The 26,726-nt window shown below is 66.2% G+C and overlaps 2 protein-coding genes across 4 annotated transcripts in view; one reads left to right on the plus strand and one right to left on the minus strand.

Annotated features, from left to right (window-relative positions):
- Positions 1 to 6,490, plus strand: part of LETM1 (leucine zipper and EF-hand containing transmembrane protein 1) — a 41,288-nt gene extending 34,798 nt beyond the window's left edge. For both annotated transcript variants that reach the window (XM_047094177.1, XM_047094176.1), the window contains exons 11-14: positions 44 to 178; positions 1,135 to 1,322; positions 2,311 to 2,449; positions 3,470 to 6,490. In XM_047094177.1, the coding sequence (XP_046950133.1) occupies positions 44 to 178; positions 1,135 to 1,322; positions 2,311 to 2,449; positions 3,470 to 3,619 (612 nt within the window). In that variant the 3' untranslated portion in view covers positions 3,620 to 6,490. The remainder of the gene's footprint in view (positions 1 to 43; positions 179 to 1,134; positions 1,323 to 2,310; positions 2,450 to 3,469) is intronic.
- A 4,100-nt stretch (positions 6,491 to 10,590) lies between these two features.
- FGFR3 (fibroblast growth factor receptor 3) lies at positions 10,591 to 26,413 on the minus strand. Of its 2 annotated transcripts, none has more exons than XM_047094260.1 (17): positions 26,289 to 26,413; positions 20,152 to 20,421; positions 19,914 to 19,967; positions 17,908 to 18,080; positions 17,708 to 17,831; positions 17,436 to 17,626; positions 15,374 to 15,518; positions 14,703 to 14,893; positions 14,175 to 14,320; positions 13,661 to 13,782; positions 13,458 to 13,568; positions 13,189 to 13,379; positions 12,934 to 13,056; positions 12,736 to 12,806; positions 12,417 to 12,554; positions 12,166 to 12,271; positions 10,591 to 12,080 (listed from the first exon to the last, which is right to left on the minus strand). In XM_047094260.1, the coding sequence occupies exons 1-17, from the start codon at positions 26,395 to 26,397 to the stop codon at positions 11,934 to 11,936; spliced, it is 2,412 nt and encodes an 803-aa protein (XP_046950216.1). In that variant the 5' UTR covers positions 26,398 to 26,413; the 3' UTR covers positions 10,591 to 11,933. The 2 variants fall into 2 exon arrangements, with proteins under 2 accessions (XP_046950216.1, XP_046950217.1); XM_047094261.1 differs by lacking the exon at positions 15,374 to 15,518 and adding an exon at positions 16,240 to 16,390.
- Positions 26,414 to 26,726: the final 313 nt, after the last annotated feature.

The raw sequence follows: 26,726 nt of genomic DNA on the forward strand, positions 1-26,726 counted from the left end.
CTTCAACCGGGTTTTCCCTGGTGTGCCCTTGTTTTCTCCACAGGAAGAGGAAATAACGAAAGAGGAAATCGACATCATCAGCAATGCCTGCTCGAAGCTGAAAGAGCAGAAGTCGTCCCTGACCAAGGAGAAGGAGGAGCTGGAGCTGCTGAAGGAAGACGTGCAGGACTACAGTGAGGTGGGCGGGGCTGCCAGTTGGGGGGGCATCAGGTGAGGGGGTGCCAGGTGGGCGGGGCCGCCAGGTGGGGGGGGCATCAGGTGAGGGGGTGCCAGGTGGGCGGGGCCGCCAGGTGGGGGGGTGGGGGCCGCTCCACAGACCTGGACAGGGAAGGAAATCCCAGGGGTGCTCAACGACTGATGAACGGCACCTGCTCTAGTCCTGCGGTGCTGGCCGTCCAGGGGCCTGCCCCTTGTGGTTTCTAAAGGCACGTGAGGGATGGGATAAAAAGCCTGGATGTTTGATAAAGGAAATCTTAGTTTCATTCACATTTCCCGGAAAGAGATTTCTCTGTTACGTACGCTGTGTGTGTGTGTCTAAGGAAAACGTGTTTGTTTGTTTTCTAAATACTACTTTCTAATCTGCTTTCAAAGAGCTGTTTTGGGGCACCTGGCTGGCTCAGTTGGTGGAGTGTGCAACTCTTGATCTCGGGGTCCTGAGTTCTAGCCCTACGTTGGGTGTAGAGCCTACTTTGTAAAAAGGTGTAAAAGACCTGTGTTTTCACAGACGTACTCGGAAGAGACGGTTCCTCGTCTCTAGCCCCGTTTTCCATCCTCCCTGTAATGCTTGCTCACAGGGAAAATCCTGACTCAGGGTTTAAGAAGACATTTCTTGTTCCTTAATTCTTTCAACCATTTATTTACTGTCTTAAAAGACACATGAAGAAAGCTGAGACTCAAATAGATCCCATTCTTTGCTACAGAAACAGTATTTGGGTTTGCAGAACCAAGCTAATAAGACTTTGCAGCTTTCCGTGGCTGGAATTGGTGGGTTTCTGTTTTGTTAATGACCTGGAACTTTTTATCTTTGTGATGCCACTTTGGGTTAATTTAATTGTTACAAGATAAAGTTAATTGTAAGATTCTTTTTTTTTTTTTTTTTTGAGACAATCTTTTATCGCTAAATCATTTCACTAGGACTTGCAAGAGATCAAGGAACTTTCAAAGGCGGGCACAGAGGTCTGTGTGGAGGAGTCTAAGGCCAGCAAGAGGCTGACGCGGAGAGTGCAGCAGATGATCGGGCAGATAGACGGCCTGCTGGCACAGCTGGAGGCGGACCAGACGGCTGGCAAACTGGGCACGGCCGCCGCCAGCCCGCCTGCAGGGTGAGTGTGCCTCAGGTGCCGGCCCAGGGGAGCCCAGGGCCTTTCTGGCCTTGGAGTGCTTCTCTGCCGTGGTGCCAGCCCCTGACCTTTGACCCAGTGGTTCCAGCCAGAAGCCCAGCCACATCTTTTCAGTGTCCACTTCTCAGTGATCGTTTTACTGAAGGAACTCTCAGGGTGGCCTCTTCTGCACACACACACGTGTATGCACACACACGCACACCTTGGCCACTGTCAGGACCACAGCCGTGGCTTGGCTCCTCTCCCCCTGGCCACGATAGTGCACACCTCTCTCTCTCCAGGCTTCTATCAAGCTGGTCCTTCCAGAATGTACAGAGGGTTACAGCTCCCCTGGGAACCCCCAGCCTCTCCTCCCCCTCCAGCCACAGCTACGCTTAGTTCCTGTTCTCCCAGATTCCCAGTGCTCTCCTGCCTCCTCCCTCTTTCCGAGCCCTCCACACACAGGCGCTCGGTGATGGCCCCCACTCTGGAGGTCACTGTGTGCCAAGGAAACGACTCTGCCAGGTGGTAGCGGCTGACACTCGATGCTCCCGTGGGCTGGGCACTGTGCTCTGAGCGCCCACGTCTCTGAGGGGCGGGTGGGCTGGCTGCAGAGGTCCTGCTGTCCTCAGGTTGGGGGGCCTTCACCCCCAGGACAAGGTCAGTGTCCCTTCCCGGGGTGACCTACTGTGCAGGGTGGGCCCACTCTGACCACGGCACGGGCAGGCCTGAGGGACCCGGTCCTAGTAACCACGGGACTCCCTGTCCCCATCACCAGTGGAGAGGCGGGGCTCACCGGGGGACTGCACACACAGGGAGACCTTGGACTGACTGATGGTCTCTGGTTTTGTGTCCGAGTTGGCCGGGCGTTCCCAAATGCAGGGGCGAGGGGCCCTGGAGGGAGGGAGAAGTTGCCCGGGTCGAGCTGACCCGTGGGAGGCCTGGCGAGGCTGTGGTACGTCTGTGCCACATGCAGGCTGTGTCCCCCCAGGGAGACTGTCATCAGCGTCACCGAGCTCATCAGTGCCATGAAGCAGATCAAGCACATTCCGGAAAACAAGCTCATCAGCTTGGTCTCGGCACTGGATGAAAATAAGGATGGCAAGGTCAACATCGATGACCTGGTCAAGGTGAGTCGGCGGGGCCGGGTCAGGGCCACCAGGCCCAGCCGAGGGCTTGCTCGGGGGGCGTGTGTGGCACGTGTGGCCCCGTGTCTGCCCTCACACAGAGTGAGGAGTGGTGCGGTTGGAATGTCCGTCCAGAGCAGCCCACCCGCTTTTTGACAGGACACTTGGCTCCCCCCGCCTCCCGCGGGGCCGCGGCGCAGTCTGGGAAGCGTGTTAGCAGGGTGCCTGGGGCACACTGACCTTGGCGGGCTGCTGTGGGTCGGCTTCGGTCCTGGTGGCGAACTGGGCAGCCCGGGAGACCCAGAATGGGATCCCCCTTTGTAAGGAGGCCTGTGGCCTTGCATTTCTGAGGAGAGAGCCCCTTCACGGGTGTCGGAACGGTTCCTGGTGTTTCCAGCTAGTGATTTTTTTACACGTTTCCCGAGCGTATCCGCTAACTTACCGTGTAGTTCAGCCGCAAGGCCAGACGGTACCAAATGCACGTGCTGGGTCATTGCTTTGCCGGCAGCAGAGGCCGGGAGGCCCGAGCCCCCGTCACCCGCCCCTTCCCTGGGGCCCCTTTCCTTGGTGTGGACGGCAGCTCACGTGTTCTCGCCCTGCACTCAGAGCGCTGCACTCTGTCCGGGGCAGGCCCCCCGGCCTTGTGTCCACCTGGCCTGGCTTCCGCTGTTCCTTCCTGCATGCCAGGCCCGTAGGAGGCGCACCCAGCACCCTCGAGAGCCACACGTCCCCTGCCTCTGGAGCCCCTCTCCCTCGTGGCTTGTAGCTTGGCCTGGGCCTTGGGAGCCTGTTGGCCTCCTGGGGGTGGGTGGTGTCTAGTCATCAGAACCAGGGCAGCTGAAGGACCCCGGGGGCACCCCTGCTGGGACGTCACTGATGGCCATTCAGCCTGGTAGCCAAGGACGCAGCTTGGAGGGGGAGCCGCGCCGTGTTCCCGGCGTGTCCCCGGCGTGCTCCTTGGGGAAAGCGCCGCGCAGGGACAAGGCCACCCCTGAGCCCCCTGGTCCTTTCCCGTGTGCATAGGTCATCGAGCTGGTGGACAAAGAAGACATTCACATCTCCACCGGCCAGGTGGCCGAGATTGTAGCCTTGCTGGAGAAGGAGGAGAAGGTGGAGGAGAAGGAGAAGGCCAAGGAGAAGGCCGAGAAGGAGGCCGCGGAAGTGAAGAATTAGGGGCCGCCTGCTCGTGTGCGCCTCGGGCCCTTCCCGTGTCTGCCTCCACCCCGCCGCACCGGCTGCCGCGGTCCTGCCGTGGTAGTGATGGCTCTGAGGTGATTCTTAGTGACGCATCTAGCATTTTGTCTGGAATAAATCAGAAACTTCCATAATCAAGTAATTTTTAATTTTCATCATTCCACGAAGATTCATTCAGTCTGGAATCCCCGAACCCTTGCAGGGAATCACGTCCGGATTCACACGGTGGCACGGTGCTGCAGCGGCCCCAGCCGTGGTGGCCGCACGCGGGCCTCGTGGCTCCGGAGGTGGGCCCGGCCGGACTGGGGCAGGGAGGCGCCTCGCCGAGTGCCGCACGCTGGCGGCACCTGTCCCGGGAGGAGAAAGGACCGGCCGCGTGGACCCCCGTGCCCGTGAAGCCTGCGGCGTGCAGATGGGAAGGAGGCACGCGCGGCCCTCCCCAGCTCTGGACAAGCGTCCGGCAGTCAGTCTGCGGACTCGGGTTCCTGCCCGTCAGCGTTGAAAGCACCGATCCGTGCCCATTTCCAAGGTCGTCTCTGTAGCGACGGGGATCGCGTGGCCTCTGGAAAACCACAGTTGTCTGGCAGGAATGTCGTGCCTTGTGCGAGCCCCCTGTCGTGGTGTGTCAGCTCTTCCTTGCTCTCACCTTTGATTTTCACCTAGTCCCTCACCAGTTGACTAGTACAGAATTTTTACACACGACGGTCCGCCTGCCGCGTGCGTAACAGCTAACGTGAATCGTGCCGTGAGAGATGCTAATGAAGCCCTTGAAAATGAAGCATTTCCGTTTGAGTGATTTACCACCCTCTTGTAGCTTTCGGAAAGTTTCCCAGTTTGGGTCCTTAGCACCTCATCGCCCCTGTGGGTGGTCAGAGCAGGTCCCCCCGCGTGTCCAGGCCGACGCTCTGCGTGCGCCTCGCCCACCATAGCTCTGCAGCCCCGCGGTGTCCTCGTTGCTCCCGGCGCTGCTAACTCGGTCCCCTGGCCCCCCGCCCCCACCCAGGACAAGTAGGCCGCTGGCCGTGCTCCTGGTCCTGTGGGTGGCGCGTCCCGAGGGGGCTTCGGAAAGGCAGAATCCTGCCGTGGGTCCGCGTAGGGCCGGCCTGGTGCGCCCCTGGGGGAAGCGGGGCGGCCTCCCTGGGCTTGGCGCCCCGCCCTGGCCTCTGGCTGTCTCGGCACCTGGCAGCTGAGGTCGGCGGTGCTCAGTGGGCGGCCTGTGGCCTCAGCTCTGTGTCGCTGGCCCTTCAGAGGCCGGGTCCGTTATGGGCCAGGACGCGCTCTCAGGGGAGGCCAAGCAGAGGAGCCCGAAGACATAGGAACTGAGTGGCCAGAGCAGCCAGGAGAGGCCGAGCGCCCAGAAACGATGCACCTGAGTTACTTGAAACCCTTCGTTCCGCCGTTAAAGAGGAAACTTGACAAGATAGGAACACGATTATGTATCGTCAAACGTAAACCTTTGTGAAGTAGCAGCTGGGCTCTAAAGGGTGTTTCCTTCAGTTGTTTGAGAAGGAAATCTATATATTCTAGATGCTTAATTAATTTATCTATGAATGACCTTACACGCATCTCAGTAGCCTGGTTTTCAGCTGTAGGGAGCGCGCGTGCGTGCCAGCCTTGGGTGGCCCACGTGCCCCGTGGATGGCGGTTGTCTTTCCAGCAGGCACTGCTTTGGGGCCCAGCAAGCCGCGCCCACCCCCTGTCCTCAGCCTCGGCGCTCCGGACGTCCTCACGGACGCTGTCCCGGCGGCGGCCAGGCGCTCCTGCCGTGCCCGCTGCCCTGGAACCCCCCTCCTGGGTTTCCTGCGCTGTCCGGGAGCAGCGCTCACCCCCAGAAGCTACGGGGGGCTTCCCGAACACACGTGGGCCTGACCTGCTGGTGGCGGCCTTCCGTGTTGGCGAAGTCGGCTGCTGGCTCCCTCTCTGTCACGTGTGGGCTTTTACTGCCCCGAACCTCACTTACTGCAGCCGAAATCAGTGTCTGGGTGCAGGCCCAGTACGTCGGGTCTAGAGAGCGGAGGCTTGTGCGCTAAGGTGTTCAGAGGCGGCTGTGTCCTGACCGCCTGCGGCCGAGTCTTCCCGCGCTCTCTCCGGAGGGGGAGGTGCCCGTATTTTCGGGCGCCTGGGAGGGCAAAGACTACTTGCAAATGAAACAGGAATTCTTAGCACAGGCCTCATCCTTCACTCCGCCTGAACGCCCACTCTTGTACTTGGGATTCAGGAAGTTGGCACGTGGTTCCTAGAGCCCTTTTGGGACGTCAGAGTCCGGCCTTTGTAAGTGAAGGGCACTTTGTAACTTTTGAAGAATGACCTGCAGGCGGTGGTTCTCACGGAGCGGCCCTGGGGTCAGCAGGGCAGCACCCCCTGGCCTTTGAGCGCTGTCTCCATGTGTCCTCCGGGGATCCCAGGGCCCGCTCCACTGAGAACCTCCCTCCCGGGCTGTGTATAAACATCTTTTTTAGAAATAGCGTTTTTATTAAAATAGGACATTGCTGCTCCCGTAACAGTTCAGACTAAGGTCTTTGAGTCATGTGACACATCGGAAGCCAATGCAAGACGTCAGGGTGGTTGCAGCGTCTGCCTTTGTGACAGCCTTGTGCCCCCACGGTCTGGTTCTGCCTCTGCAGCGGAAGGGGGTGGGGGGTGACCATGGGTGTGAGTGTGCCGCGTGAGGCCAGATTCCAGATGGAGAGTCCCCTTCCGGAGCTCTGGCCCCGGCCGGGGTGCCTGCTTGTCTGGTGACAGCGGGCCTCCGTGTCGCGTCGGGCCGTGCACCCAGGCCGATCCCTGTGGTGGGGACTAGACGCTGAATTTGATGTAAGGAGAAGGTATAATAAAGCACTGTCTCCATGACCTCTGCCTGCCGTGCGATGGCTGCTTTGTCCAGACTGGCTCCCCCTCCCCCTCCCGCAGCCCGCAGCCCGCAGCGGGTGCCTTGGGGCCTGGGTGGGCACAACCGGGTTCCTGGCCCAAGGGTCACCCAGGAGGGCATGGTTCTGTGTGAAATACTCTGACGGCTCCTGGGAGTGGGGGCTGCGTGCTCCGCCGAGGGGGCCCCAGATGCTGCAGGGGCCCTCCCTACCCTGTAGCCTGCTCCCCAGAGCGCCGAGGGGGCACGTGGGCAGTAGGGCTTCCTTGAAGCTGCCTGTGCTCTACCCTAGAGTGAAGGGCCGAGGCCCCCCGTTGGGGGCCACCTGGCACAGGGCGCCGGGAGCAGGACAGGCACAATGTTACCTCCCCCCATCCTGCCACTCCTTCCGGCCCCGCTCCAGGGACAGATCACAGCCCTGAGCCCAGGACCTCCACCCTGTCTCAGGCGGCCTCACCCCTTCACTGGCACCGGGCTGCATGGGGCGCTGTGTGGGATCCTTCCACCTCTGCTGGGTCTCCTCCCTGCCCAGAGGCCACCCTAACCCGTGTCCCTTCTCTCCCTGAGGCCAGCCTTGGCCATTGTCCCCTCCGCCCCATAGGTCTGGAGAGCCGAGGGCCGCCGGGGCCTCAGCCCTTGTCTTCCCCCTGCCTGGGCCCTGGGCCAATGGCTCCCATCCAGGTTCATTGTGGTGCCCCTGGCAGGCATCCAGGCATGTGTTCACTCCGTGGGGTCCTTCCCCAGGCCACGCCTGGGAGTCAGTGGCCAGGGACAGGGGCCATGTGAGCCTGTGGCCAGCAGCTGCCCCAGAACACGAGGCCTGGTCTGCAGCCCGTTTCTCGGTTCCACGGCTCAGAGGGCCACCAGGGCTCTGGAAAGGCTGATCTGGGGCAGAGGCAGGGATTGCTTATGGAGGTGGCGCTGCAGGGACACAGCAGCTGGCCCGAAGGGATGCTCCTGGTCCAAATGAGGACAGAACGAGTATGAAACAGCAGAGAGAGCGTGTGGGTTGCAAGCAAACATCCACGCCCCCGCTGGTGCAGATCATTGCCCTGGTTCTCTTCTCAGGAGAGTCTACCCCCGAAGCTCTTTAGGGAGAATCTGCTGGTGGACCCGCAGAAGCGCTGGAATCCGCTCGTCCTGCTTTGCAAACCCCACAGAATGGTGCCCGGGGGTGGTGGGGGCAGTGAGCCGGGGCCCCTGGGTGCTGCGGGAGCCGGGTGGGAGGGCTGCTGGCCAGGTGCCCTGGCTCTGCCCCCTTCCCCCACGGCGTTCCTGCCCCAGGTGCCCGGCCAGGAAAATCTGAGGGCCCCACGGGAGCACCAGCATATCCAGGACATGGCTGCCCCCTTCAAAAAGTTGCCGGCAGAGAGGTTAGGGGCTATTCCGGTCCGAGGAGAGACAGCGGCAGTCAACTGTGCGGGAGGCGATTGGAGTGTGTTTCGTGTGGGGACGCAGCCTCTGAAGACCTTGGCAGCCGCCGCGTGGGGAAGAGGACGCAGGGTGCGCGGATGACGGATGACGTCCAGTTTAGCGGGACAGGCCGGTGGGGGGCGGGCAGCGGACCTCGTAGGAACCAGACTGCGAAGGCTGAGCCTGCAGGGGGCAGGAGTGTGGAGGCACTCGACCCAGGTGGAGCCGGCCCGGGCGCCGGAGCGGAAGGCGAGGGGCGGGGTCGGGCCTGGAGGTTCGGGAATGGGGGAGCTCGCCACCCGCCGAGGCGGGGTGGCGTGTCGGCCCTGAGGCCTGCCCGGGGGCTGGGTCGGAGCCGACCGGTTCCGGGGAGACGGACAGCCCGGGTGGCAGGTGAGGGGCGGAGCCGCAGGTGCCGCCGGACAGGTGCAGCCCTACAGGGGCCGGGGCCGCGGGAAGAGGCTGAGCCCGCGGGTGAGGTGCAGAGAGGCTCCGGGCCGCGCGGAGGGCAGGGCTGCGCTTGCCTGCCCGCCTGGTCCGTTCCTCTCCCGGCCCGCCCCGCCCCGCCTCGCCCGGGGTCTCCGCCGGCGTCCGGAAGACAGCCTCTCCCCCGGCGGCCAGGCCCCTCGTCCCGAGCGCGCACCCGGAGCCCAGCGGGACCGCGCGGGAGAGGCGCCCGGGACACGGGTGGTGGGAGGGGCGGGGGGCGGGGGGCGGGACGCTGCCCGGCAGGCACTAGAGGGCGCTCCCGGCCCGCGCTCCGCCCGCCTCCGCGTTTCCTGCCTCCCGCCCTCCCCCACCGGCTCCCTGCAGGGCTCCTCCCCCTCCCCAGGTTCCCGCCTCTCCCCCCCCCCCCCCCCCCCCCCGGCCCGGGCTCCCCGGTCCCCCTTCCCATCCGGGTCCCCACCCCCCACCCCCCGCCCCGGGGCTCCCTGGCTCTCCCCGGGCTCCCGGCCCCCCTGCTCGCCGCAGGGCTCCCCGCCTCCCTGAGACTCCTTCCGCCCCGTCCCCGGGCTCCCCAGTCCCCTACCCAGAACCCCACTGGGCTAGGGCGCACGTGGCCCACGCCCTCATTGGCCTCCATCGCTGTTCCTGCCCCCAGCGCTCTGGACACAAAAAACATGGGATCTCTGGCAGGCTGGAGGGGTGTGGGGAGTGCTTCCCTGAGTGGGGTCAAGGTATTGGGCGGCACCGGTTATCGGTTACCCGGAGGCAGGACCCTGGTAGCCTCGCCTGCTCTCCGGGAGGCCCCACAAACCCGTCACTCGTCACTCGTGGGAGGTGAGTTGAACTCAGCCACAGGGGAGCCAGTTTCTTAGAAGCCAGAGTAAACGCGCACACAGCCCAGGGGCTAGTTAACCAGCTGCGGCCGGCCCTTCATGGTGAGACCTGACAATGTGAGGAGCCACAGGGGAGGGAGGGGCACGCGGTTGGCAAACCCCTGGGGAGCTGGGGAGGGCTGGGCAGCGCTAGGCTCCAGAGAGTTCTGTGCGAGTCTGCGCACGGGCACCTGTCCCAGAACCCTCTTCAGTCTCGCCGCCCGGTGGCGGCACCACGGTCTCCCTGAGAGTGAGTCTTCCCAGACTTGCCCCCCCCCCCCCCCCGCGCTGCACTGCTGTGCGGGTGGGTGCCCCCTCCGTGGCCCCACTCCCTCAGACCCCGGAGCAGAGGGGGCCAGATCCTGTCACTGGGTCCTCAGTGCCCCCTGAGGGTCAGGGAGCAGCATCTGCCCAAAATCATAGGACGGGTGGGGGGGGGGGGCAGGCCAGGGATGGGGAAGGGAACGTCCAGGAGCAGGAGTATGGCCAGCAGAGTGGAGCCCACGTCCCAGGGTCTGGTGGATCAGAGGCCAGGTGAGAGCTTTGCTTACATGTGGCTCCATGGGGGTGGGGGGGGACCCACCTAGAAACCACCTCCCCCTCCCCAGCTGATTGGGGGGAGGAGGGGGAGACCTCAGCCCCCAGAGCCCACGTGGACTCCAAGGGCTGGGGGCAGCCAGGGGGCTTGGCAGGCCTACAGCCCCCCAAGGAAGGGGAGGCCCGCCCCGTGATGGTCTCATCGTCCCTCCCGTGGACGCTACGGTGCCTGCACCCCCTGCCCTTGGGGACCTCGGACTGAGGCAGTGAAGGCCACCGGTGGTCCTAAGGCTCTGCCCTGCGGGGGCCGTGCCCCCGTGCAGCTGGACACACCGGACCGCGCTGACCCTGGCTCTGCCCAGGGCTTGTCCTATCCCAGCCAGAGACCTGAGCTGGAAACCTGTGGAGGGCTTGTGACCCAGGCAGCCGGTGACCCCGCCCTCCCCCGGGGGCAGACGACAACCTGTCCCAGGTGGAGAGGACGACACTGCCTGGGGTTGCAGAAGGGCAGGACACCAGAAAGCACAGAGCAGGGATGTGAACCAGTTGTCTCTGTTTATTTTTTGGAAAGCGCATCTGCCAGTTTGGGCCGACACCTTTGACCCCCATGAGGCTGGGGACCTGAGAACAGAGACCACCCTGGACCGCTGCCCGGCTGGCGGGCCGATGAGCAAGACAGCCACCCAAATGCGGGCCATTAACAGTACAAAAAGTAACAAAACTGAATTCACGGCTTTCTCTCCCAAGCTTTGAAAGGTAGCAGTCTGGGCTATAAAAGTCTAAAAGCATTGCGTAAGAAGTGTTAAATCTACAGCAAATACATCTTGTAAAAACTCAATAAATTATATATATAGATATATATAAACTTGTAACATCTAATAACATCTGAACCTGCGCGCAGGGTTGCCCCCCCTCCCTGGAAACTGCCTCCTCACTCAGAACACATGGCAATTAGAACTTGTATGAAAATACCAGCTTGCTTTGAAGTCCAAAAAATACATCTCCTAAAGAAAAACCCTATAGAAACCTAATTCCCCTGTGAAAGAAGGCCAAAGGAAATAAAATATCCTCACTAGAATCACCTCAAACTATTAACGACCCTTAAGGGTGCAAGGGACCTGGCCGGGCTCTGGGGTGAAGCCCTCAGCGGGCGCTCTACATGAAGCAGGAACCTTCTCGGCTGTTAATAAGTTAAAACTGAGACCTCTCTGCCACGCGGCTGGCTGAACACTGTGAGCACGGGGGGAGAGGGGCACAGGGCCGGGGGTTCTGGGGGTCGATAAATAGCTTTACAAATATACACTTTTTAAAACAAAACTGCGTGGCCAGAAAAGCCTCTCGAGCTCCTGCTGGTTCTCGCGTTGATCTCAGCAGATCCCTCGGGAACCTCCCGGGCCGGCGGCTGTGCCTCCCTCCTGCACCCTCAGGGTCCCGTGCCCGTTTAGACCAGCCCTCCTCCCTCCGTATAGATATCTCTATATATACGTATGTGTAGATCCTGTACACAGCATCTATTTATATAAATGTACACTCATTTCTGGAACGAACCTCTCGGACAGAAGTTAAAGCCTCCTGCCTTCAGGTACCCGTAATTCAGTCTCCCAAGGAGCAGGGTGGGAAGTGGGGAGGCCTGGAGGTGGGGGGAGGCTGCGGGCTAGCACTCCCCCCCCAGGCCCAAGGTGCCGCTTGGGTGGGAGGTGTGTCATGGGGGGGGCGGGGCGGGGGGAGGCTTCCCTGCAGGCTCAGCTTGGGCAAGTGGAGGGGCCTCGGTCCACGCTGGATGCCAGAGCTTGGCCGGCCCCCCCCCCCCCCAGTGCTCCCCGGCGGGGCAGCGATGGGTGGGGGGAGCCTGGGGGAGGGGCCCCAGGGAGGAGCCCCTTTACATTCTACATTCGGTCCCCCTGGTGCTGCCAGCACACGTGGCCAGGAGGTCATCATACAGCAGGGCGGGCACCCCAGGGACCCTGCGCCGGGGCGCCGGGGGCCTCAAGACTCACGCGCTCACACACGCGCGCACACACACGAAGCTGTCTGTCCGTCCGTCCATCTGGCCCGGGTCTGAGGCCCAGGCCAGGGGGCCCCTGCGGTCGACGGCGGCACGGTGAGCTGGGGTCTGCTCTCACATTGGTGGGGGCTCGGCCTGCAGGCCGGCGGCCCTTCACGTCCGAGGGCCCCCGCCGCCGGGAGGGGCCGGAGGCAGCAGGTCGTGGGCAAACACGGAGTCGTCCCCCGAAGAGCTGGAGCTGGGGGTGTCCTGGCCGCCCGGCGAGTACTGCTCGAAGGGCACCGACAGGTCTAGGTATTCCTGCGGGGGGGGGGGGGGCAGCCGTCAGGGCCACGCCCCCACGTGCCCCCTCCACCCCCGCAAGGTGGGTGGGAGCCGCACTCACATCGGTGGACGTGACGGTGAGGATGCGGTCCAGGTCCTCCACCAGCTGCTTGAAGGTGGGCCTCTGCGAGGGCACCGCGTGCCAGCACTCCCGCATGATCGTGTACCTGGCCGGGCGCTCAGGTGAGGCTCCGGGCCCGGTGCCCGCACGGGTCCCGCCCGCGCTCGCTCCCCCCGCCCCCCGCCGCGGGCACCAAAGCCACGCCCCCCCGGGGCCCCAACCGGGCAGCGGCCGAGGGGCCGCGCACTCACAGGTCGTGTGTGCAGTTGGCCGGCTTGTCCATGCGGTGGCCCTCTTTCAGCAGCTTGAAGAGCTCCTCCACGGGGATGCCGGGGTACGGCGAGCCCCCCAGAGTGAAGATCTCCCAGAGCAGGACCCCGAAGGACCAGCTGGCGGGGAGCACGGCACCGTCAGCCCGTCTGTCCTACCACCAGAGGTCCTGTGCCCTCTGCAGCCCGCCTGCCCCAGACGCACCCCGCTGCCAAGAAGGGGAGATCCACCACAGGAGCCACCGCTGGGGCCCCCCCCCCCCGCCCTGCGTCCCACGCGGCCCCCGGCCCTACCACGTACACGTCACTCTGGTGGGTGTAGACTCGATCAAACAAGGCCTCGGGTGCCATCCACTTCACGGGCAGCCGGCCCTGGGAGGACGAGGCGGGGAAGGGGGGGCACGTCGGCCACCAGATGCCCTCCTGGCGCCTGGGGCTGCCTACTCCGCACCCCCCCCCCCGCCTCCCCACTCCGCAGCCCTCCCCCAGCCAGGCTCACATTGGTGGTCTTTTTGTAGTAGTCAAGGTTGTGCACGTCGCGGGCCAGACCAAAGTCCGCAATCTTCATCACGTTGTCCTCGGTCACCAGCACGTTGCGGGCCGCCAGGTCCCTGTGGATGCACTGGGGGCGGGAGGGGGCAGGGCTGAGGCTCCCGCCAGGCCCTGACCCTCCCCCCCACCTCCCCTGCAGGCCGGGGTGCCCTCATCGGCCCCCTCATGGACCCTGCGCCGCCCCCCCCCCCGCCCTGCTCACCTTCTGCGAGGCCAGGTACTCCATGCCCCGCGCCACCTGGTAGGCACAAGACACCAGGTCCTTGCAGGTGAGTTGCTCCTCGGGCAGCTTGCACGTGTCGAAGGAGTAGTCCATGCCTGGCGGCCTCCGCGCCCGCAGGTACTCGCGCAGGTTCCCCTTGGCCGCGTACTCCACCAGCACGTACAGGGGCCCTGGGGGCCCAGGCGTCAGAGGAGGGCCCCGCCCCGCCGCCCCCACCCCTGCCCGCCTGCCCGCCCCCCGCAGCCTACCGCCCTGCGTGCAGGCCCCCAGCAGATTGATGATGTTCTTGTGTCTGCCGATCATTTTCATCATCTCCATCTCCGACACCAGATCCGACAGGTCCTTGTCTGTGGCGTCGTCTGCACGGGAGGGCAGGCGCATCGCATCAGGCGCTGCCGCGCCGCCCCGCCCACACAGGCTCCCCTCGCCACATCCTTCCCTCCTCCCTCACCTTTCAGCATCTTCACGGCCACAGTGACAGGCTTGGCGGCCCGGTCCTTGTCAATGCCGATGGCCTCTGCCATGACCACTTGGCCAAAGCAGCCCTCCCCGAGAGGCTTGCCCAGGGTCAGCCTGGGGGCAGAAACCGAAAGGCAGTGAGCACCCACACCAGCTCAAGGCCCTGTACCGGACAGTCTTTGAGGCCTAGCGTCGCTGCCTCCAGGAAGCCCTCCACGCTTGCCCCCGTGACTACTCGTAGGATAAAGGACGTTGGCCGGCCAGCCTCTCACCCTGTGTGGGGCCATCCAGACAGCACTTTGCAAGGGGCGCCGACACCTCAGGAGCACCTGCCCCTGGCCCGGCCTCCTCTGGTCGACAGTTGCCACGCCATCAACGGTGTGGACTCCTACCCGACTCTGATCGGAGTCCGATCAGGTTTCTGAGTGGTGCCCCCTCCCCCGCCACAGGACCACACCCTGTGTGTGCCCCCACCCCCGCCGGGTCAGGGCCCCAGCCCCACTGACCGGGCCCTGGACAGCTCCCACTTGGGGTCGGCGGGCAGCTCGAGCTCGGAGACGTTGGCCAGCGCAGGACCCTCCCCGGAAGACAGCCGGGCGATTCGCACCAGCGGCGTGTTGGAGTTCATGGACGAGTTGGACTCCAAGGACACCTGCTTGGGTCGGCAGGGACAGGTTGGTGCCAAGGGGCCGACCCACAGGGTCAGGGGGGAGGGTGAGACACGCCCCAGGGGTGGTGGGGCCGTGGCTTTGCCCACGCGGGCAGGGCTGCTAAGGGGTGGGGAGGGGGCATCTGACTTCCGCTCAGCCCTGAACGAAGGAAGGCCCTAGAAGTCCTACGCTGCAGGGTACCCCAGGCTCCTGGTGGAGCCCGCGCAGACCAGGGAGGGGGGCGGCTCAGCCACCACGGAGACCTGCGTCCCCGGGAGGCCCCAGGCCTCCCGCACCACGGGGAGTCCCTGAGCTCAGGAGCCCAGAGGAGCGGGCCCCGGGGGCGTCCGGGCGGCTCGGAACCCGGTAGCTACTTTCTGTTACCTGTCGCTTGAGTGGAAAGCGGGAGACCTTGTGCACGGTGGGCGAGCCCAGGCCCTTCTTCGGGGGACTGTGCAGACGGCACAGTGTCACGGCGGCCACCACCAGGATGAAGAGGAGGAAGCCCGCCCCGTAGCTGAGGACGCCCGCATACACGCTGCCCGCCGCACCGGCCTCCAGCAGCTCCTCCTCGGCTGCAAAGACACCGTCGCTGCAGGCCGGGCCCCGCCTCCCGGGAGCCCCCGAGGGCCGGAGCCCCAGGCGCCGCGGGAGTGGGGCACAAGGGGCTCGGACCCCTGGTGGGGACGCCGAGGCCTCAACGTCCCCCTCCCTGAGGGTCCGCGGTCAGAAACGCCGGGTCAGGAGGGGCGCACCCAGGAGAGCGAGAGCCCAGCGGAGCCGGCAGCGTTGACGCCCGCCACCCGGGGTGACACCGGAGCCGCCACACGGGCTGCTGGGGACCGAGCTGGGGGGGTGGGGGGGCTCGAGGGAGGCCCCTCGGAGGCAAGACGGCACGTGCACTTTATCCCCACACCAGCCCCGGCCAGGAGCTCTGCAGAACGAGGTGGCCACGAACCACGGCGTCCCCCGCCTGCCCTCGGCAGCTCCGGTGTGACCCAAGCCAGCGACCCCGAGAGGACAGGGACAGAGCAAGCAGCAGCAGGAGCCAGTACCTGGCAGCACCACCAGCCACGCAGAGTGATGGGAAAACCCGATAGAATTGCCCGCCAGACACGTGTACTCCCCCGCGTCCTCAAAGGTGACATTGCGCAAGGACAGAACCTCTAGCTCCTTGTCGGTGCTGTTAGCGCCCGCCGTCTACAAAGAGAGAACAGAGCGCGATAGGCGAGCGCCAGCACCTGCCACGGGCACCACAGCCACAGTCCACACGGCGACGGTCCAGCCAGGCTGCAAGGAAAACGCCGCCGCCACCGCCACCGCCACCACCACCACCGCGGCCGCGGCCGCGGCGCCACGGGTCCTCCGCCTCGTGCGTCCACACAGAGCCCGAAGCCAGTCCCTCCACCGGCGAGTCCTCTGTCCCAGGCGAGCGCCAGGCGTGCGGCCGGCAGCGCTGCACAGACGCGGCATGCGGGGTGAGCGCGTGTACGGGGCGGGGGCGGGCGGGGGGCGCCGGCGGACGGACACGCGCACGCGCACGCGCACGCCAACGGGGGGGGCGAGCGGGCAGCGGAGCCAGGGGCAAGCGAGGGTGAGACAGACGTACAGACGCACGCACACGCGCACACGCACGCACACGCGGGGGAGGGTGGGGCGGAGGCTCACAGAGGGCAGCGGCCCCCGCCGGGGCTGGAGGCCTTCTGGGGGTGCGTGTAGGGCACAGGCAGGGGCAGCACAGGCCGCGGGGGCTCGAAGCGGGCGGTCACAGTGGAGGCCAGAGGCACCGGCACTGCAGAGGTGGCTCCGGCCGGAGCGCCATGCGAGCCGCAGGGCAGGGAGCGAGCAGGACGGGGGCGCACGGCCAGGGCGTCGGGAGCTGGAGCTCGGCGTGCCAGACAGCGTGGGACAGAGTCGTTACCTGCTTGGGGCCCGTGGACACGCAGCCAAAAGGCCTTCTCAGCCACGCCTATGAAATTGGAGGCTCGACAGAGGTACTCGCCCCCGTCACGCTCGGACACATTGGCCAGGCGGAGGCGCGCGTCGGCCTCCACACTCTCACTGATCCAGGACTGCGGGGACAAGAGACCCGGCTCAGGCGCGCCCTTGGCAGCCTGGCCGGGCACAGAGTGGCCGTGCGGGAGCAGGCCCCTGGCGCAGACCCCGCCACGAGGGTGGCCCTCAAGGAACGGAGCGGGGGCTCGGCGAGGGCAGCCGGCAAGGCTGCCTGCGGGAGGCGGTGGCGGGCTGTGGTTTCACAGGAGGCCCCTTCCCCGCGTCCACCCACCACGGCCCCCCGAGTGCGGCCCCGCAGGCGCCCCTCGGAGAGGCCCTCCTGGGCTGGCACTCAGCCTGCCTATCCCTGGGCTCCGGGCTGGGCCTGCCGTGACGGTGCCCGGCTCACGGTGAGCGTGTTCCCACGAGTGCAGACAGATCACCCACCGGGGCCACGGCAGCCTCCCCAGGCAGATCTGGACCCCTGCTCTCAGCCCAGGCGCCTGGCCCTCCACGCCCCCACCGGCGGCCGACGTCTCTCTTCGGGCTGAGTGTCGCAAGCACCCCAGCTCCGGCGGCCCACCCCACCCTGGGGCCGTGGGAACCAAGCTGAGGCTGCCCCAGGCGAGCGCCGAGGGAGCCAGGCGGGCAGCGAGCCGCGCTGCACAAGCACTGACACAGCCCGCTCGGGGTGACACAGTCTGATCCCTGACCGGGGCGGCTGGAGGAGCCGCGGCCTGCGCCTGGGGCCCAGAGCTCGCCCGGAGGCCTAGGCTGCCACCTGCCTGCCCCCCCCCCCCCCCCCCCCGCCCCGGGCCCCTGAGCTTGAGCCCGGCCCAGGGCGCTGCCTGCAGGCCCACCCTCAGAGCAGAGGGGGAAACTGAGGACTCACTGCGGGGCCGTGTGCTGCTCGCCTGACATGCTGGGACCCAGCCCAGACTCCCCAGCCCCCTCCGGCCCCTGGCCCCCGGCCCGCCAGTGCCGGGCCGAGCCCTCCGCCGCTCCTTCCCCGACGGTCCGATGCCTGGGCCCCACCCGCCGACCCCGTAATCCAGTCCCCGGCCGCTGGGGGCCAGCAGGGCCAGGCCCCAGGGCCCGGGCTCGGCCGGTGGCGGCACCCACCTTGAGCACGGTGACATAGGGGGTGCCGTCGGGCCCCACTTTGCTGCCGTTCACTTCCACGTGCTTCAGCCACTGGATGTGGGGCTGGGCGTCGCTGTACACCTTGCAGTGGAACTCAACGTCGCTGCCCAGCACCGCCGTCTGGTTGGCCGGCAGCCCCGCCTGCAGGATGGGCCGGTGCGGAGAGCGCTCTGCGGGGAGGGCACACGGGGCTCAGGGGCCGCTCAGGCCGAGCCGTCGGGCCGCCCCGCCCCGCCCGCGCCGGGCCTCACCCAGCACGTCCAGGGTGTAGGTCTGTCGGATGCTGCCGAACTTGTTCTCGACAACGCACGTGTAGTTGCCGCGGTCCGACGGGACCACGCTCTCCATGACCAGGCTCCACTGCTGGTGTCGCAGCTGCGGGCGGGCACGCGGGTGAGCAGGCGGCAGCCCGAGGCCCCCACCGGCCGGCGCCACCCGCCGCCAGGCCCACCTTGATGCCCCCGATGCGGTGCTCCCCCCGGAACTCCTTGCCGTTCTTCAGCCAAGAGATGGACGGAGTGGGGTTGCCGGCGGCCGGGCAGCGGAAGCGGACGGTGTTGGCGGCCGGCACAGCCAGCAGCTTCTTGTCCATCCGCTCGGGCCGCGTCCAGTAAGGGGCCCCGGCTGGCAGAGGGGCGCGCGAAGGCCGTAAGCAGGCTGCGAGCAGGGCACGCCTGACCACCCCGCCCCCCCTCCTTCGGAAGCTGTCCCACCACCCACCCCTCCAGCCTCAGTTTCCTCCCTTGCACAGAGAGTGTCGGATTTTGGGGCCCCCCGCCTTGGCGGGACAAGGTTCCCGCCGACCCCAACACCGCCTCCCAGCATCCTCGAAGCCAAGCCACACATCCCCTCCTCTCCCTGTCCGCTGCCCCCAAGCACCCACACCAGCCAGGAGGGCCCAAGGGTCCAGGATAATACACCCTCACCCGGGAGCCTTCAAGACACAAGGGTATCTCCCAGGGGAGCACCCAGACACCCAGGGAGGCACCCACAGGGCAGGCCCGCTGAGGGGAGACCGGGCCAGCAGAGGAACCGGGTCAGCCCAGGTCACAGAGCCCAGCCGGATGGACCAGGGGCCGGGCTGCGGAAGCAATTTACCGGGACGTGAGGCCCAGCCACCTGGAGAGCCCAGAGTCTTGAAGGTGGCCAGACTCTGAGACCGAGTCACCCTCTCTAGCACTCCAGGGTCTGCTGGGCAGTGGGAGGGGCCGTGGTGACAAGGCGGTGACGTGGCACGTGGGAGGCCCTGCCCCCTTCCTGGTTCTCAGGGTTGTCCCCGCCCCCACCCTAAGTGGTTTCCATCCTTCTTTGGAGCTGAGGTGGGGACCGCATTCCTGCCACGGGAAGGGAAGGGACACAGCGCACCCCTCGCCCCCGACCCCTGCCGCCTCCAACACAGCCACCTCGCAGAGGAGGGTGCTGAGGCCCAGGCCGGGGGCACTCCCGGGGCAGAGACTCTGGGGTGACCCAGGGAGCCCTGCAGGCCCAGACGATGGTGGCTGAGCACGGCTAGAGACGTTGCCCTTGCAGAGCAGCCCTGCCCGTGACCCCCGGAGCCCCTGAGCCCACCGGGTTTGGGAGGGGGGTGGTCAGAGGGACCAGGAGCACTGGGCCTGGAGTTTTGCTCTGAACTTCCTGGCAGCCAAAGGAAAAAGGGAAAAGAGAAGAAACCCAGCGGCCCCTCAGCTTTCCTGCCTACCTCAGGGCCCAAGGCAGAGCTGCTGCATGAGTATCCCGGCACCTGACTCCTCTCCCGCGTCCCCACCCAGCTCTGTGTCCCTGGCCGGCCCCTCCTCACCTCTTTGCCCGCCAGACCGCACAGGGCCCCCCAACCATGTCCCACGTCTCTCGGCCTGGCCAACCGGGCTCCTCGGAAACAGCCCACTGCCCCTCCCTGCCCCCCACCCCCCACGACAGGCAAGGTGGCCCCGCCACCATCCCAGGCTGGAACACCCCGGTGGCTGCCGCCCCTCCTGCTCTCCCGCACCCGTGGCCTGTCACCAGCAAGTGCTGCGGTATCCCCTGTACCATCAACACCCGCCCAAACCTGGTGTCCCTGGCGCCCACGGCCACCCTCCTCCCCCACCCCCTGGGCCCCCGACCCCTTAGCCCACCGGCCCCACAGCAGCCCCCTGAGCCCCCTGCCCTGTCGTACTCACACCCGGCACAGGCCACCTCACCCGAGGCCGCAGCGGCCTCCTTGCCGCTCCTCGAGCCCCGTGCAGCACGGTCCCCCCTCCCCCAAGCTGGGGCGCACAGGCCCAGGGCTCGCTCGAGGCCACCTCAGCCCGAGGAAGACCCCGCACTCGGTGGGACCCTGGGGAGGCGGCCGCCAGGCCTCGGTCTCCCACCTGCCTGTGAGCAGAAGGCCCCATTCCCAGGGAGCACGGGGCTTGGCAGTTAGGAAGGCGGGTCCCCAGCCCTGACTCGCCCTGTGCGCCTGGACCCCAGGCTCACCTGTGTCCTCAGCCTCATCCTCTCCGTCTTCGTCATCCCCGGAGGACGGGGCATCTGAAACGCAGGCAACAGAGCGTGTGGCTGTGGGACAGGTGCCCTCGCCGTGTCTCCCGTGCGGCACCCTCCTCTCTACCAGGGACCACCGAGACCCCCAACGTGGGGCGCTGCAGAGCACCGCCCCGAGACCCCCCCCCCCCCGGCCGCTCAGGGAGCTCGGAGGACCCCGGCGGGCACGTACCTGTCACACGCACGCTGAAGTCGCATAGCACGCGCTGGGTAAGCCGCTGCCGGCAGCTGTAGGCCCCCGCGTCCTCGTGGGAGGCGTTCAGCACCTGCAGCCGCTGAGGCCCCACCAGGATGCGGTCTGAGGGCGCCAGCCCCACACCGTCCTTGACCCAAACGCTGGGCCCTGTGGGGCCACCTGCAGGCAAGTGGCAGCTCAGCTCCACGGTGTCCCCGCTGCCAAAGACCAGCTGCTCCTGCGGGCCGGGCTCAGGTCCCGGGGCCTCTGTAGGTGATATGGATGTGACCCTAAGGCAGGAGCCCCCAGAGCGGGAGCACCGGGCGCCCGGCACCCCGGGAGGCACCACGGCGTGCCCACTGCATCGACACGCGGTGGAGGCCGCAGGGAGGGGGCTTGGCGAGGGCCCACATGGCCCCACACGAGGGAGGGACCAGTGTCCAGAACTGTGGTCCTGCAGAGTGCCCCGTGAAGGCGGGGGCGGAGGGGGGACAATATTTTCCGGCCGGTCGCCGGAACGCTGACATAGACCACACGCATGTGAACGGACGCATGCGGCCCAGCGCACACCCATCAGAACATGCGTAAGGGCGCTGAAAATCCAAATTTCAGTGTAAGTAAGTCTTCTTCTTTGTTTTTCTTTTTTTTAAGTTTATTTACTTATTTTGAGAGAGAGAGAGAGACAATCCTAAGCAGGCTCTGCCCTGCCACCACGAAGCCACACGAGGGGCTCGGGCTCACGACTGGGACATCACGACCTGAGCTGAAGTGAACAGACGCTTAAGCTACCGAGCCAGCCAGGCGCCCCCTCCTTGGACTTGCTCATAACCGTTTGGAAACGCAAACTCCATCCCGAGGTCACAGACAGTGCCTCACACGCCTCCGGCTGGAACAGAGGCTGGAGGCAGGGACGTTGGGCTGGGGACAGGGGCGATTTGCCCCAGGAGAATGGGACCCACTTGACGCCCCCCCCCCCCCCTCTCATCCTGGCTTCGAAAGCAGTTCCGGACCGGAGAGCAGACGCTCGGCCTCACGAGAACGGAGCCGGCACTGGCCATGGGCTGGTCACCAAGAGCCGGCGCACCCCGCGGGGCGGGTCAGGGCGGGGGCTCTCCGGGACGAGGGACGACTGCACCGTGACTAGAGAGAAGGGTCTTGCACGCGAGCTACACCTCAGTGGTACACCGAACGCACAGTAAGAAGCAGGTCGTAAATAGGATACGATGTCTGGACAGCGGTGTCTCACAGGCCCGTGGGGGGAGGGGACCTGGGACTCCCATTTCACAGCCGAGGACACGAGCTGCGGGAGGTGGGACTTGTCCAGACTGAGCCAGCGAGCAGGCCAGAGCAGGCCAAGGTGCCCTGGCCCACCTCACCGTGTACACGCCACGTTGGGGTAGAGGAAGGAGCCTTGCCAAGGGCGGGAGTCCACCGGAGAGCCCCGGGGTCCCGCACCGCTGCCCCGCGGCCGCCTACCTCTCAAGGGGCCGAGGCCTGAGATCCAGGGACACATCACTGGCGGGGCTATCACCCCCAGGCCTCCCTGCCAGGGCCAGACAATGCCCGGCGGGCAGCCTGGGCTTGGGGCCCGGGACAGGGGTGGGTGGTCCCAGCGCCCAGGCCTCCTTCCCCAGACCCAGCTGGGTCAGTTACATCATCACTTGTCATTCTGCCGACGCGTGGCCTAGATTCGAGGGCCCAGCTGCCCGCCGTTAGCCACACCGGCCCCTGGCTCCCTGGACAGTCCCAATTCTGCCCACCCACTTCAGGTGGCCTCACCAGCCCCGGGCCCACCGGGAGGGCCTCTCAAGTACCTCTGAGCCTGTGTCCCTGAGGGCCCCGCTGTCGGAGGACTCCTGACCCGACCTCCAGCCCCTCGGTCCCGGCCACTGTGTCCTGTGGGGACCACCCAGTGCTGGGAGCGGACTGAGGCCCCCCAGAAGGCGGAGAACAGGCTGGTCATGGCAGCCTCAGCCCCAGGCCCCGGCCCAAGGGCAACAGTTGTTGGTTCCGGTTTGGTCTGGGCAGCGTCAGCAGGTCAAGCCATCCACACAGTATATTCACTTCAACCCGGTCCAGTGTGGGATTGACGGACACAGAGCAGCCCCGGGGCCAGCCATGCCTGGCAGCCGTCCGCCGGTGGGCGGAGGGAGGTGGGGGACGGGACACCCCTGGACCAGGGCAGAGACTGGCAGAAATCCCTGCCTCCAGTAGATCTGAGCCACGGGAGACCCTGGGGGTGACCCACCAGTGGCGTGAGTGGGTGGTGTCAGGTAGGGGGACAGAGAGCAGGCAGGACTCCAGGTGACAGGCATGAGCGGATGCTAAAAGTCACGGTCTGGCTCCACTCGGGCAGTGGCTGGGGCATGTGCCGCTCGGCCCCAGGAAGGGGTCTTTCCCGATCAACAAAAGGGGGCTCTGGGGCCCACACACACTAGAGGACGGAAGTCCTGTGTGCCACGGCAGGTGCCCACATGCCACTGAGGGGGGTGAGCACAGGCGGAGGGTCTGACCCTGTGGGTCCCACGGCGCCTGCTCCTGGCTGCCACCCCTGCCCCGGTGTGGGCCACACGCCAAGTGCAGCCCACAGGCACAGCCCAAGGACTACCGCGTCCTGGAAGGGCCCAGCTGGGCTTGCGGGGATGTCCCCAGTCGGTGTCCTCCTGACTGTTACTAACTGGCCTCATACCCCAATTTCCCCCACTGTGGCACAGGGCAAAAATCCCACCCGCAGGCCAGGGAGGCCACCACAAGCGGTTTAAAGTGCTGGAGGGGCACCTGGGTGGCTCAGTGGGTTGAGCTTCCGACTTCAGCTCAGGTCACGCTCTCGCGGTTCATGGGTTCGAGCCCCGCGTCAGGCTCTGTGCGGACAGCCCGGAGCCTGCTTCGGGTTCCGTGTCTCCCTCTCTCTCTGCCCCTCCCCCGCTTGTGCGCTCTCTCTCTCTCTCTCAAAAATAAACAAAGGTTAAAAAAAATTCATTTAATAAGTAAATAAATAAAGTGCTGAAGCATGCGACAGCCAGGCTGAGAGATGCCACCAGGCTGTGGTCAGGGTCAAGCCTCCCCCAGTGTGTGGGGGGGAAGGGGGGAGGCACAGGGATCCTCAGAAAGGCCTTCGGGGTGACCCCAGAGAACACCCAGCAAATTCAGACCTGATTCAAAGGACCACTGGAGCTGGCAGCTCCCGAGGGATTTGGGTTTTGGGGCGGAATGAGGAACAAAGGGTTCCGGTTCAGGGTGCGTGGTGAAGCTTTCCACTCTTTCCAGGGGGTGGGACCGGCTGCCAGGGACGTGCTTTAAAACAGCCCAAGGGGGGCGCTGGGCAAGCTCAGTTTGTTAGGTGTCCAACCCGATTTCAGCTCAGGTCACGATCCCATGACACTGCGATCGAGCCCCGTGTCGGGCTGGGCTGCACGATGACAGTGCAGAGACTGCTCGGGATTGTCTCCCTCTGTCTCTGCCCCTCCCTCACTCGCTCTGTGTCTCAAATAAATAAACATTTAAAAAAAGTCCAAGAAAGGAGGGGTGTCTCAAAGGGACCTCAAGTCAAGGGAGAGGATCTGATCTTCCAACCTCCCCACCTGGAAACTTTCTGAAAAGTTTCATAACCAAGGGAAAAAAGCGGGATTTGGAAACCCAGCAAGCTAATGTGGGCTTACAGGATTATTCAGCCTAACTTTCCCAGAACCCGGTGAGTAGCGTCCTCACACACACAGGTGAGGACCCCCAGCAGGATCTAGAGTCGGGAGCTCCCCTCCCATCCAGAAGAGACTCCGGGAGTTGCTTACTCACTGGTAAATGGCTCAGGCCTGCCTGGCTGCCCCCCCCAAGCCCGTCCCTGCCAGGGCTCCAGCTCCCCTATAGTTTCAGTTGTGAACCGGGGCACAGCCAGGCCCCAGATCAGTCCCAAGGAAGACCTGAGGCCCTGCAGGGGTGCTTCTCAGCTCAGTGCAGGGGCTCAGTGCAGCTGAGGCCAGAAGTCCAGCCTCGGCTCGACCAGGTTAATGAACCACCCAGGGCTCAAAGTCCAGCCCTGATGAAGGGGTGGGGGAGGCTGCCGCCAGTGCTTTTGTGGGAAATGCCCTGTGCCCCCCAAGAGACTCCTCCGGTTGGGTGGGCTCAGACTGCAGGGCACGTGGCACACGCCCCTCCCCCCCCCCATTAACCTCCCCGAGCAAGCCCCTCACCCAGAACACTGGCCCCATGTGGACATGAAAGCTGCCCAGGTCAGTCCGGGGGCGAACACCTTCCCCACCTTGACCCCAGCGGACTGTGGCGTTTTAGTTTATGTTTCCTGGCGAAAATGTCAGCTGGACCCTCTAAGTTTCAGAAGGTCTTCGTGTTTTTGCTGTCTGGTTCATCTACTTAAAGAAATGGTTTAAGTATACTGACCCATGTATTCAGTACCTGTCTTCCCGGCTCTACTTCGGGGATAAGGAGGTTGGGGTGGGGGGGGGTCACCTATGCTCTGGTGGAGGAAAAAGTCCCTGTACCTCCCACCCGCCACCCCTGGGGTCCCTCCTGCTACTGTGTCCCAGGCCTGCATCCAGTGGGGGCACCACAGGCTTTGCGCCCCAGGACCGGCCTCCCGCGGACTGCCAGTTCCCAGAGGAGGGGGGGGGTGGAGGGCCCCGCACGCCGCAGGGGGTCCAGGCGAGGGCCCGGAGCCCCGCCCGCCGCCCCCTCCTTCGCCCCCTCCTCGGGGCTAGTTGACATTCCTCGGCCGTAGGGAGTAATATCTTTATCTGAATGCGAATGCTAATTCGGGGCTCCCCCCGCGACCGCCTATTCGGCGCCCCTGGAAGCTGGGGCCGCCTAAGCAGGCGCTAAAAGCGCGCGCTGACCTCGCGACGGCCTCTGTCACGCCGCTGAATGACACACGCATTCAAGCGCCAGGCCCACTTCATTCATAAAAAAATGACATTGTTCCGGGAGGCTGCAGCCGCCGCCGGAGCAGGGGGCGCGGGGGCGCAGGGAGGGGCGGGCCGCCATCTGCCTCCGTCCCGCCCGCGGCCGCCGCCTCCCTGGCACGGCGCGCCCGCCGCCGCTCAGCTCACACCTCCCCGCGAGGCCGCCGCGGCCGCCATCAATGCGCGGTCTGTGGCCGCGCCGGGTACAAAGGAGCGGCTGTTCGGGTCTCGCCCGGGTGGGGCGTGAGCTCACCGGGAGAGGGCCTCCCTCCGCGCGGCCGCCGGGACGCAGCGGGGCTGCGCGCGCCCCGGGGCCCGCGGCCGCCGCCCCCCGCACGCCGCCCCCTCGCGGGCGCCCCGGGAGCCCGGAGCCGGGAGGCTCGCGTGCGGGGCTGCGGCTCCCCGGGCGCCCGGCGGGGGGGCCGCGCGCGCCGCACCTCGAGGGCCTTGGCGCGTGTGCGGGGCGGGGCCTGGCGGGCCGACGCGCCCCCGCCCCTCCGCGCCGCTCGCCGACCCCCGACGTGCACCGGCCCTGGGCAGTCCGCCGGCGTCCGCGGCTCCCCGTCCCTCGGACAGCGGCCAGGCGTTACGGCGCGCGCCCTGGGGCGGGGAGGGAGGCAGGCGCTGTCACCCACCCGGCAGGGTGGCAGGGCTGGGAGCCGAGGCACCCGACGCCGCGGCCTCGTCACGCGGCCCACGGGGGGCGGGCAGGGCCCCGGTGGCAGGCTGACGCACTCTCACACCCTCCCTCCGAAATGCGGTCTCTCGCTCGGGCCGAAGCCGGCCACGAACCCGGACGGAGGCGGGCAGGGGCTGCGGCGCCGACAATAGGAACTTGCCGTCAGTGAGAACCCGCAGAACAACAATGGGAATCACCGCGGAAACGTAGCCCCCGCGCCCTCCGGGTGATGCCCGGGATCACGCTGCGCCCCATTAGGCAACCGCAGGGGGCGGTGGCCGCGGACTCCACGGTCGCGTTCAGCTGCCCGCCGCGGCCTCGCACTTGGGTGGGAGCCCTGAGCCTCCAGGGGCCCCACACACTGCCGCGCCAGCTCTGGCCCGGATCTCCGGGGAGCGAGGGCGGCAGGAACCCGGACACGGGCTCCGCAGTGCCAGCCCAGGGCGCACCCTCGGGCCCACTCAGACCCGGCGCCCGAGACCCACCCAGGAGCCCTTTCCTGGGCCCCGACGCCCCTCGCCGGTACCCGTCGGGTCCTTCCGTACCTGCCGCTCTCCGCACGACGCGCTGCTCCATGCCGGGGGGCCCCGAGGCGGCGCCGGTCACGACCGCCACGGCCACGCAGAACGCGAGGGCGCGAGCCAGGGCGCCCATAGTGGGGGCGGGGGCTACGACGTCCTCAGGCGGCGCGCGCGGGCATGCTGCCCCCCATGGCCCCGCTCTGGCACCGGCGGGAGGAGGGCGCCGCTAGGCAGTCTGCGGGAGGAGGCGGGCAGCTCGTCACCCCGGAGGATCCGGGGCGCGCAGCGGCGGAAGCGGCGGTGGCTGGGCTCCTGCGCCCCGGCTCCTCCGACCCCCGGCCGCCCCGCCCGCCGCCGCTGCCGCCGCCCAGGGCTCCCGGGCCGCCTGGCGCCGGCCGCCTCCTCCCCGCCGCGGTCCCTCCCTTCCTCCCCCTTCCCTCCCTGACTTCTGCAGAGCCCTCC

The sequence above is a fragment of the Lynx rufus genome, unplaced genomic scaffold (genome assembly GCF_022079265.1).
Source record: "Lynx rufus isolate CCGP_SWC_20201006 ecotype Redwood Valley unplaced genomic scaffold, mLynRuf1.p SCAF_38, whole genome shotgun sequence".
In the NCBI taxonomy this organism is placed as follows: domain Eukaryota; kingdom Metazoa; phylum Chordata; class Mammalia; order Carnivora; family Felidae; genus Lynx; species Lynx rufus.

What these genes read in the sequence shown, in the direction of transcription:
- FGFR3 (XM_047094261.1), bottom strand. Translation starts at nt 26,397, where the DNA reads ATGGGCGCCCTGGCTCGCGCCCTCGCGTTCTGCGTGGCCGTGGCGGTC. An exon ending in TGGGAGCTGTCCAGGGCCCG is followed by an intron (nt 13,783 to 14,174) that starts GTCAGTGGGGCT and finishes TTCTGCCCCCAG; the next exon opens with GCTGACCCTGGGCAAGCCTC. An exon ending in GGCCGTGAAGATGCTGAAAG is followed by an intron (nt 13,569 to 13,660) that starts GTGAGGGAGGAG and finishes CCTCCCGTGCAG; the next exon opens with ACGACGCCACAGACAAGGAC.